This window comes from Carassius auratus, chromosome 6, assembly GCF_003368295.1.
Source record: "Carassius auratus strain Wakin chromosome 6, ASM336829v1, whole genome shotgun sequence".
Taxonomy (NCBI): Eukaryota; Metazoa; Chordata; class Actinopteri; order Cypriniformes; family Cyprinidae; genus Carassius; species Carassius auratus.
The window spans coordinates 16,577,728-16,589,896 of record NC_039248.1 but is presented as its reverse complement, the minus strand read 5'-3'; the positions used below and the strand labels follow the sequence as shown (position 1 = coordinate 16,589,896).

The window sequence follows — 12,169 nt, the reverse complement described above, 5'->3', positions numbered from 1 at the left end:
CTGTGCATTTACAAGAGTGATTAGCTGCAGCAAATGACAATATTATCATACACCTTTAAAAACGAATGTTAGTCATCTATTGGATATTCTTCTATTTAGAACTCTACAATATGCTTTGTATTGATGATATTTCATGATAGTTTCACAACAGATCTAAGTGTTCTAACTCATTTCCAAAGGGAGCTAATGGTGTAGATTCTCAGCAGAGCTCGTAAAATGCCACAGACTTTCACTGAATAGGCTTTTAGTTGAGGAAGACCTTTTAAAGTCCCTGCCGCCCAATGTCAAAGAGGGTTTCCGTAGAACAAAGCATGCAAGCAAGCCTGAGGCGTGTCAGATCAGACACACTGTAAACATATGATCTGGTACAGAGGCTGTGGACACAGTTGGATACTCAAGTTAATGTCTGCTATGGCTTTTGTGGAGGAGGATGGAAGTAATAAATAGCTTTTGTGGCTCTTTGGCGTTACTTTCCATTCCTGATATCTTTTTAAATACTAAAAACACAAAAGTACTAAAAATACACACAGGTTACATTACAAAGTACTAAAAATACACACAAGTTACTTAGCTCATGTTTTATTTATTTTTAACTACATTTCTTAAATTGTTGTTTAGTAGTTCACGCTCATGTAATTGTGGTTATTTAGTAGCCAGTCAACCCATGTGTGAATTACAGTGGTTTACAATAAACCACTGCCTTGCTGATACACTTATCTCCAGCACATTCTCTCGTCTTTTTTAGGTTAAACAAGGTTTCTAAAAACTGTTAAAGCCATAATTAACTTTAGCTTGACGCACGGGAAATGGCTTTATTTGCTTAGTTAAAATGGTGGGGATATGGAGGATATGCCCTTGAGAACTGCTGTAACAATGAGGTGCTTATGGGTCATGGACAGATGTAGCACGACATAATAACGCGCAAAATCTAAACGGAAAATGAGAAAGGCGGGACTGGGAACGGTTTTGTCATACTGAAGACCCGCCCAAGGTATTTCAGCCTATAGCAGCTGGAGGACAGAACTGCAAGCGTGTATGTGAGAACCGCAGCCACAAGGACATGCTACAGTCCCCGCTAGAATCTTCAGCAGTAGACGGAGAACGCGCCTTCAATCCATCTAAAGGTGAGCCAAAACCGGGACCGTTTCATTCGCGTTTTCGGTGTTTGAAGCCACACGTTAACATCGCAGTTGTTTATTTTGGATAATTTCATCTTCATGACGTAATTGTGGGATAGACGCTGAAACGCGCTCGGGGCAGCGTTTAACTTTTCAACCCCCCTCGGTGAGAAAAACGTGGTAACGTTACAGTTTTCGTTCATAATGTGTTTTAGTAGAGCGAATTGAACAAAACAAATGCTTCAGACGAAAGAAAACCGAGGACCGTGGGGAAAGTGTTGATAGAGTTAATTGAAAATCAATAAAGATTTTGCCTCAGTTAAGTTCTTTAATGATTACATTTTTGTTTGTTTTATTGAATGATTTTTAGCTTACATTTATTTTACATTAAACTTATTGCATCCAGACAGGCCTCCATTTAAAATACTTAACAATTGTTAGTAGCCTAAGCGTGATTCTAGTCAAACTTGAGGATCTAAAATGAATACAAAATCTAACTAGTAAGGTGAACGTGCATTGTTTTTGTTTTGTACAGTGAGTGGAAATTAATGTTGATGTTTTTTCGATTTCCGTAATTAGCGGTAGAGGAAATCGCCTACACGTAACATTACAAAACATAATCGTCCGTGCGAATGTCTGAAAGTGAGCTCCTCTTCACCCTGCTCACTGGATGTGTTTCAGACGGGCAACGTTTTTTTTCCACGACTATTATTGAGAATCACCCCATTTCCTGGCAGGAAGAGCTGCTCCAGGAGATGGTACAGATCTCCACTGAGCTGAGTTTAGTTGGATACTTAAAGCTATTAGCCTAGTTCTGCAGCAATGCAAAAGACCCCCATCCATTTCTGCACACTGCTTATTTCTTGTCTATCAGAACTAGTTGGATTTTTCCATTCAGTCTGCCAACATTTTATTAGTTTCCGTTTTGTAGATTCTGAACATTGAATATAGTGCAGCATTTTTCTGTAATAAATGTCATGAAATTCTATATTAACATTCATCCATTTTTGATAGTCTTGTTATACTCTTGGAAGTGTAGTTTAAGTGCATTTTACAAGTTTTAAACTCACGTCAGGAATATATCTTGTAACAATCTCAGCCAGGAATCAGGAGTTCAGATACTTGAACTGCTGCAGCTGTTCACAAATGTCCAAATATTATGCACTGTCTGAAGAAGGCTGCCTGTTGAATCATGTTGCAGTCACAGCGAAGTTCTTTTAACCCTGGACCCCTTTTTTTATAATGGTTGTGGCTTCTCATTCAATGCTTACAACACAGACAGATTGCATCTAAATATGCATGCTTTGATGCTGTCTCCTTTCTGCAGAAATATTTATAAAAGTACAAACTATGTGGATACTGGAGGATAGTTGAACTTGAATAAGACCGATTAGGTCTACTCTGCTGTAAGCTCCATTGAATGGTTAACATTTCCAGAAAGTACACCACTTGAGGATTTATGATCAGCTGAGGTTGGGTTTACCTAATTCACTTGCTGACTAGATTGTGATGATTAAGTTACTAGTCTTGTACATTTTCCTGTAATTATGTGTGTATACAAGATTGGAAATTTATATTTTGTTTTAGTGTATTCAAATTTAGATTAGGGCTGGCAAACGATAAATCACAATTAATCACATCCAAAATAAAAGTTTTTGTTTACATAATATGTGTACTTTGTATATGTATATATAAATACACACATCTATATATTGAAGAAATTTTTTATATATTTTATATATTTATATATTATACAAATTATATGAATATAAATATATACATGTCAATATTTCCAAAGTATATGCTGTATGTGTGTGTATTTATAAACATAAGAAATATACACAAAACATACACATTTATGTAAACAAACATTTATCTGAATGCGATTAATCATTTGACATCACTAAATTCAGACTAATGTATTTACAAGCTGTGAAGTGTTATTTCTTTGGGTTGACCTTGCATGTAAAGTACATACGAGATGTTTTCGTTTATCTGATGTTTTGATGGGAGAGAGCAATTAAGGCTGTTTGACTTTAAATGGATTTCAGGTGTGTTGCATCAGGTCCAGGACTACAACTGGGCACTTGTCTGCATTTTGTGAAAGGTACCTTAGTAAGTCTAGTGATTAGTAGTGGTTTAGTACTGCTCCCGTTCCTCATAGCATTCAGTGTTTTACTACTTTGTTGTGTCAATGCTCTCCATCTGTGCAGGCCTTTTATATGTACACGCACACACACACACGTATATCTTTTTGTAGTGGCTGACTGCTGCGAAGTGAAGTATGCAGCTGTAATCTCAATATTTAATAAGCTCGGTGGAATATGCCTTGTGTATGATATGATGGAAGATGTGCAGCTCAATAGAGATTAGAGGAAGCCTGGCAGACTGCCTACATCAGGAATCATTAGAATGTAAGGGCACAATATTCTGGTCTTCATGGCAGTGTTGTCTTGAATACTTAAGGTGATCCAGTGACTTTCAGGATTCATAGGTCATTTCTAATTGCAGCTCAAGACACTAAATTACAGAAGGATATTTGTTTTTCACAATTGTATTTGGTATATTAACTTGATGTTTGCCAAATAAATAGATGCATGTTTTATTATTTATTTCAGTAGTTTAGTTTAGAGAATGTGAAGAGAAAGAATTTTTATCTAATGAGCAGCCAGGTATACATTGTTGCCCTGGACAATGGTCATTATTTAGAAATATTTTATTGATGAATGTAGCAGTTTAATCAAGAATCAATGACTATTCCAGCCAGCCATATAGTAGTAGTAATAATAATAATAATAATAATAATAACAACCAGATGATACATATGGTTGGGTTGTTGGAGGTTTGATTATTATAATTTTTTTTTTTACCACAGTGAAATGCAAATTTACAAAATACAAATGTCTTGTTCCTGTGTAAACAAATGCTCATTATTGAGGTTCTAATTCTTTGGCCATTAAAAATTATTAGAACAAGAAATACATGTTCATGGATTAGCCAGTGGTATTTAGTCCAGAGAATGTGGGATATAGGCCTTCATTTTACCAGGCCATGCATTCCCTGAGAAATAAACCCATGTCCTTTCCATCAAGCTTTTCCAGTTGAGCTACAAAAACTTATTTTGAACATATTATGATGTCATTCCATATAGCTTATTTCTTTAAACATCCATCAGTTTATATTTAATCTAGCATAGTATTGTCAAAAGAACCGGTATACCAAGTTGGTACTGAAATATTAAAAATGTCATAATACAATGGCTTTCAAATGCTCCCATGCGTACAGCAGGCTAGTTGTGTGAAGAGCATCAAAAGGTTTTGTTTGCAGTTTGTTTGTTTTTAAATGTCATGCATTGTAGCCAATCATGACTGTTGAGCTCATGAAACCAGTGGCCAATCAGAGGTATTTAAGCATCTGCTCAGTATCAGAATTCAGTAAAGTTCAGTGCTAGTAGTTTTGCACCGTTGTGAACCCTTTCAGTATGACCAACAAAGTGTAAACACTGTGTAGAACAGAGATTCATTGTTGTGGAAGCTTCTTTGATTTATGTATGTTTTTTTTTGTCCTTTTATATAAGTGGTGAACTGAAGCGATTCACAATTTGTAATAACGTATTTTTCATGCTCCATCATTTTTCATCACTACACATTGCGCAGTTCTTGGAGGATTAACTGTATTTGAATGCAAGAATGAAATTGAAAGTGAAATGTTTCTTTTGTCTTCATTTTAATACTTGCTCTTTCACTTGACCTTTTGAAATGTTTTATTAATTAAAAAATAAATAGAAAATGTTTTAATCTACAGATCATTATTTATATTTATTTTTTGAATAATGGGATTGAATGTGTGTGTGTGTGTATTTTTTTTTTTTTTTTTTTTTTTTTTCAAATAGTTAAATGCGTAAATCCAGTAGTTCCAATAGTTTTTGTTATACTACAGAAATGTTTTATAAAGAACTATGAAATAACTCTAGGCTAGCATATGAGCTGTTTTTGTCAGCATTGTGTTTCTTCCAATTTCTAATTCTTCATTGTCCCTTTACAGGAGTATGATTCCAGTGACTGAATTCCGTCAGTTCACGGAACAGCAGCCAGCGTTCCGGGTTCTGAAGCCATGGTGGGATGTGTTCACAGACTACCTCTCTGTGGTCATGCTCATGATAGGTGTTTTTGGATGCACTCTGCAGGTAAATATTTAAATTCTTCTCCTTAAGCACATACCAAAAGAATATTTCATTATTTATTTATTTTTTATAGCTGAGAAGCTCACATCTTAAGCAGTGCTAAGACATACAGTGTTCCTTGACCAACAGCAATGGAATAATGATTGACGTGACACCAGATGGATTTCCTCTGTGCATGAACAGCCCACTGTTGGGCAGTGCATACTGCATTTAGAAGTGGTATTTTGCTAAAAAAAAAAAAAAAAAACTACATTCCAGTCACCACACATGAAAAGATTACTCCTTCTCCTCATGGTGGCCCCTCTATAAACACAAAATGACTCCTGTAGTCTAGCTTCTCAGTCTCATAAACTAGTGGGTTGAGCTTAAAGCAGCATGCTCGGCCTTCAGTTTCAATTCCTAGATGGTCCTAATTATTTTTAGTTTCAACAAACATTAACCGGAACTCATTGTTAGGGTGGGAATATCCCCCACTGTCCCTCGAGGTGTGCATTAAAAAATGGCACAGTTGCATGAAGCATTGCAATTTGTGAATTGCGATTGGATGTTTTTGATGATCCCAGTGAAGGCAGTATTAATTGACCTAATTAATGCTTTTACTAACGTCATGGCAAAATCCTGTGGTTTGAGGGGGAAATAAATAAACTCCTCTTTGCTAAATGACCATGTTTGACTGGGGGCACTTCTAGTGGCCATGGAGTGCATAATGCATCTTTTATTAGTCACTTGGGGCTGCTGCGCCTCACGTCCATTTCACTGCAGAGATGCCATGTTCAGAGCTGCTGATGCTTTATTAGCAGGCTTTACTCAGCAGTCAGCCTGTTGTGTTTGTGCCACACTATAGTGCTGTGTAGAGCTCTCACAATCTTTTCCCTCTCTTTTTTTTGCTGTTTTTTTTTTCTCATTACCTTCGTAGACAGAAACCACATGGTAATTACCAGACAAACTAAAACTGTTTTGCAGGAAAGGGAGGGAGGGCACACATCTTGAATCGAATACAGAATGCTTTTGTTTACTGCTTTTCAGTTCTAGTGGACATCGTTTTCTGCCTGCTGTGTAATTAAAAAAAATGTTTAAGTCAAAATTGAGTAGCCATTGAACACCTTTTCTTGCTAACCCTAAGGTAATTATTCTCTCTTTTGAATTCCAACGGCCTGTGTAATGGTTTCCCATTTCCTGTCACAACACTGACGTTGGAGCACTGATATAGTTATCTTAAAAGAGATGCTCCTTGTTGGATACTGTTACACTGTTCCCACTTCCCAGCAATCTATGGGTGGTGTGGAATTGTAATTCAGTACATAAAATGGCTTCATCTGCTGTCTTTCTTTTTTTTTTTTGGCTCTCTGATGTGTGCATTTGAAGTTCTTTAGCTTTCATCTTTAATTATTTTATATCCAGAGATGCATACTTGGGGATATTAATATAATAAGTATACCTGTACACTGACAGACTCTGGTTTTCTGCCCTCCCCCCCAACTACTTTTATGCAAATTTATTGAAGTACGTCTTGTTTTAATTGTGCACTCTTCTGTCCTTTTAGGTGATGCAAGACAAAATCATATGCCTTCCTCAAAGGACATTCTCTCCAAACCAGACAGAGCTAATGTGCCAACCTCCTTCCAGAAATCAGGAGCCGACAGTGCCTGTCCATGAGTTGAAAGGACTGAAGACGAACTTGGATATTCAGCAGTATAATTACATAAACCAAATGTGCTATGAAAAGGCGCTCCATTGGTATGCGAAGTACTTCCCTTACCTGGTTCTCATTCATACTGTCATTTTCATGGTGTGCAGCAATTTCTGGTTCAAGTTTCCTGGCTCTAGCTCTAAAATTGAGCACTTCATATCCATCCTGGGCAAGTGCTTTGACTCTCCATGGACTACGAGGGCACTGTCAGAAGTATCTGGGGAGAATCCTGAGGAAAAAGACAACAAGAAGAACAGTGCCAGTAGGTTAAACCTTGATACTCCAATTGACGAGGGCAACCTGGAGAAGACTCAGTCTTTAAGATCCATTCCTGAAAAGATTGTTGTTGACAAGCCAGCACCAAGTGTCCTTGACAAGAAGGAAGGAGAGCAAGCCAAGGCCTTGTTTGAGAAGGTCAAAAAATTCCGCCTGCATGTTGAGGAGGGTGATATATTATATATGATGTATGTCCGCCAGACTGTTGTAAAAGTGCTCAAGTTTATCCTTATAATTGCGTACAACAGTGCTCTGGTGTCAAAGGTTAGGTTCAGTGTTACCTGTACTGAGAACATGCAGGACATGACAGGCTACCGGTACTTCTGTTGCAATCATACTATGGCCCACTTGTTCTCTAAGCTCTCCTACTGTTATTTGTGTTTTGTTGGAGTTTATGGACTTACATGCCTTTATACGTCCTACTGGCTGTTCTATATCTCTCTCAAGGAATACTCTTTTGAATATGTCAGGCAAGAGACCGGAATTGATGACATCCCAGATGTAAAAAATGACTTTGCTTTCATGTTGCACATGATCGACCAGTATGATCCCCTTTATTCCAAGAGATTTGCAGTGTTTCTCTCAGAGGTGAGTGAAAACAAGCTGAAACAGCTCAACCTCAACCATGAGTGGACAGCCGACAAGCTTCGGCAGAAGCTGCAGACCAACAGCAACAACAGGCTAGAACTTCAACTCTTCATGCTGTCTGGTCTCCCAGATACCATCTTTGAGGTGACAGAGCTGCAGTCTTTGAAGCTTGAGATTATTAATAATGTTACCATACCAGCATCCATTGCCCAACTAGAAGATCTCCAGGAGCTTTCGCTTTACCAGTGCTCGCTCAAGATCCACATTGCAGCCACCGCCTTCCTCAAGGAGAACTTGAAGGTACTGCGAGTGAAGTTTGATGATGCCCGTGAACTTCCGCAGTGGATGTATGTGTTGCGGAACTTGGAAGAGCTCCATCTGATTGGCTCTTTGAATTCTGACGCATCAAAGAACGTAACCCTGGACTCTCTACGAGAGCTTAAAGCGCTGAAGACATTGACGCTCAAGAGCAACTTCACCAAGATCCCTCAGTCCATTGTGGATGTGGCCAGCCATCTACAGCGCCTCTGTATTTGCAATGATGGCACCAAACTGGTCATGCTTAACAACCTGAAAAAAATGGTGAATCTTACAGAACTTGAGTTGGTGCACTGTGACCTAGAACGCATACCCCACGCCATTTTCAGCCTGAGTAATCTGCAGATGTTAGATCTGAAAGAGAACAATCTACGCACCATTGAAGAGATTGTCAGCTTCCAGCACCTCCGTAAGCTGACCTGTCTGAAGCTTTGGCACAACAGCATCGCTTTTATACCCGAACACATCAAAAAGCTCAGCAGCTTGGAGCGCCTCTACTTCAGCCATAACAAGATCGAGATCCTGCCCTCACACTTGTTCCTGTGCAACAAACTGCGCTACCTTGACCTTTCCAACAACGACATCCGTTTTATCCCACCTGAGATAGGTGTTCTCCAAAGCCTTCAGAACTTCTCTGTCAGTTGTAACAAAATCGAAAATATTCCTGATGAGCTCTTCTTCTGTAAGAAGCTGAAGACTCTGAAGCTTGGCAGAAACATGCTGTCTGTCCTCTCACCAAAGATTTCTTTCCTTGGAGTACTGACTCACTTGGAGTTAAAGGGTAATCACTTTGAGTTCTTACCAGCTGAACTTGGCTCTTGTCGCGCCTTAAAGCGCAACGGACTTGTCGTAGAAGACGCGCTGTTTGAGACGCTGCCTTCAGAAGTCAGGGAACAGATGCAAGCAGAGTGATGACTGCTTTGCTTTCATGCCGAATATTGTAATCTGACTCCTTAACCGGTAAGGCTTCCAGGTGTTCCGTCCTGTAGTATGTATTGTGATCTATATGGGTGAGTACTTGCAATTTCATGTTTAATGCTGGACTTGTGCTTAATGGCATTTTAATGCAAAAAAAAGCTGGGAGTTAGGAAAATCTAGGAATGAATACCTTTTAATGCCTTATATTTGTATATTATGAAAAATTATTGTAAAATGTATACATTTTAAGACTCTCTATCTTAATTTTTTAAGATATTTTTTTAAAAACCGGTAAATCATAAAAAGTAGACAACTTATGACAGGGATTCATTTACAGACAGTTTGTGTGACAGCAATTTTATTGTATGCTTTCACTGACATTTGCTTTCATAATCCATTAAGCTTTTGCAGGTCAAGTACTGAACAACATGTTTTGCACTGGAAATAGCGAGATTAGAATTTGCACTGGAATCTTCAACATTCCCTTTTATTTTACTTTTTATGTGTATAAAGGACTTTGCAAGGTTTTGAAGTATAAATGATAGTAAAATAGTTCATGTAATCGTTTATACTAGTAGTATTTTTTTTAGTTTTTCTTCCTGCATATTTACTCGTAATAACTCTAAAGGTTTTGGAGAGCAGGATTTGTATGCATGTGTTCTCAGGTAGACTTTACATGTTTTTTTTGTTTTTGCATTTCTGTTTTAATGTTAAACGAGTTTGACTGCTGTTGGTAGTAGATCCTGCAGATAAAGGTAACCACATTTCAGTATACCAGGTTCAAATGGTTGAAGCATTTCTAAGCATTTATTTCTGCTGTGGTTTGCTTAGTTTAAACACTAGACTCCCGTCTAAGACTGAATGCAGATGCTAAAGGTATTTTTCTCTTACCGTAACTTTAGCCATTAACATTTTTCTTAAAAACCAACAATGTACTATAAATATACATTTAGATTTATTAATCATTTTAACCAACAGTATTTGTCATTTAATCATGCATTGTACACTATTTCTATTTTATGGAAACAGAAACTAAGCTCTAAGCATATATACACATGCATTTTAAGAAACAAATTCTTTAATGTCTATAAAATGCAAAAAAATATCTCTCTCAAGGTGCACTAAGATAAATCAGGTAGATTTTTAGTTTCCATAGTATTTTCTTCCAGCTGGCGATTATGATTACGAGTGTGCGTCTCGTCTCAATGTCATGTACATGGTAATTACATTGTCTCTGATCTGATCTTGCCTTGTGGGAAGTGACTTATCTGATGTACTGTGATCAGGATGTGGCCTTTTTTTTCCGGCACCATAAACAAGTGTCATTGAATCAGTGTTTCTTTTATGAATTCCAAGACACTGGTAATAACTCATCTTTAGTCGCTTTAAGAAGGTTAAAACTGAATACTTGAGCTGTTTAGATCACCAGACCTTTGTGTGTTTTGCATGCAGTCCTCTAGTAATTTTGAAGGTCAATTTCTGGTCTGGTCTGCATGATAAAGATTATAGTGATGTGAATATCAAAGCTTAAGCCACACATAAAATGAAGGATATTGAATTTTTTTTGCCATGTGATAAAAGTGCTGACATAATATAGTGCCACCTATGCCTTATTTTCCTGTTTTGTATCATTTTCATTCTACCAAAGTGTTTTTGATTTCTAAAACAGCATAAATAAAATGCATTTTTGTCCCTTGTGATGAGTTCAGTTGATGTTTTGTAATTCTCAAGGGAGAGTTCTCACCCAGATGGCAGTATTGTGCAGTAAATGCAAAAGAGATCGAGTCTATGCAATGTTTAGGGATGATATGCTGACTTCCTAAATGCATGCCCACACCAGAAAGTCTGACACATTGCTGACATTTTATTTACTTATTTTTGAGGGATGATTTATAATGGTGAAGATTGTTCAAATACGTCTCGGTCATATGTGTTCAAATAATATTGAAAATTAAATGGGACACAAAAATTCACAAGCAAGTACATACTTTACATAATTACTTTTTGTAACATGCCTTATGCCTTTTGTTAAATATTTTTTTTCAAAGCACAGCATCACATTCAAATTGACTTTAATATTTATACGGTAATTTAGAGAATGATAGTAAATACTGATGCTTTGTAAATCAGTTACAGGTCTAATATCATTAACGTGAAAGAGTATAACTAGATGTCTGCCAGAGCAATCCTCTGTCTGATGGAGGTATTTGGGTGTTGTATCCCATCTCTTCTCATGTTACCGAACCAAGTAGGGATTAGATAGTGTTTTTCCAGTCACATGATCAGCTGTGATGGATATGGCTATTGATAGCTGAATCATGGTCTGGTCTACGGTAAAAAGCAGAGGGAAAGTACTATAGCTTAAGCCACTTCCAAAGGCATTACCTCTATCTTGCATGTGCTTATTTAATGCAAATTCTGTTACATTTAAAGGTAAAATGTTAAAATTTTATCATGGAAGGAGAAAATCTCATCTACCTGTACAACACTTAAAATGAGATGGATACTAATATATGTTGTTACAGTTTTGCAGTGTATAGTCAGTGGCATGTCTTCTAACTTTGACTAAAGTGTACAGTGAATGCCTTTTTATAGAGCACATCTTGTTTAATTACCATCCTGAAACACAACACCATGTACAGATCTAAGGCAGGCAAGTATTTCCACCCTAAAATAGAGTACTACACTGTTTTGTCAACAAGATGGAGATGTTTAACTCTCTTCTGATCCCTTGTCACCACTTAGTATAAAAGATTCCATGTTCTAAATGTAGGATGGCTGACTCATTACAAATAAGATCTTCAACATGGGGTCCAGAACCCCTAGAGGGACCACACGGTACTCCATGGGGTGCACCAATTGTTATTATTAACTGTTTATATTTATATTAACAAATGCTGAATGCAAAAAATAAAATACAAATACCGTTGCTACTGGATGGCATGAGTAAGTTCATTAATCTGTTGTCTGTGTAAGTTTTTGCAGGTCTGTGATTTGTGTTGCATTCAAAATAAGTAACGCAAGGAAAAGTTTTGCACCTGGCCTCAGGCCTTTAAACCTGAAAAGGTGATGACCCTG

At 37.3% G+C, this 12,169-nt stretch overlaps 1 protein-coding gene across 1 annotated transcript; it reads left to right on the top strand.

The window, feature by feature from the left end:
* Nucleotides 1–993: 993 nt before the first annotated feature.
* On the top strand, nt 994–10,789 carry lrrc8c (leucine rich repeat containing 8 VRAC subunit C). Its single transcript, XM_026263646.1, has 3 exons — nt 994–1,124; nt 5,163–5,304; nt 6,845–10,789. The coding sequence occupies exons 2-3, from the start codon at nt 5,167–5,169 to the stop codon at nt 9,083–9,085; spliced, it is 2,379 nt and encodes a 792-aa protein (XP_026119431.1). The 5' UTR covers nt 994–1,124; nt 5,163–5,166; the 3' UTR covers nt 9,086–10,789.
* Nucleotides 10,790–12,169: the final 1,380 nt, after the last annotated feature.

Bases quoted from the DNA above. Each gene is read 5' to 3' on its own strand.
- lrrc8c (XM_026263646.1), top strand. From the start codon at position 5,167: ATGATTCCAGTGACTGAATTCCGTCAGTTCACGGAACAGCAGCCAGCG. The intron at 5,305-6,844 runs GTAAATATTTAA...CTGTCCTTTTAG, and splicing joins TTTTTGGATGCACTCTGCAG to GTGATGCAAGACAAAATCAT.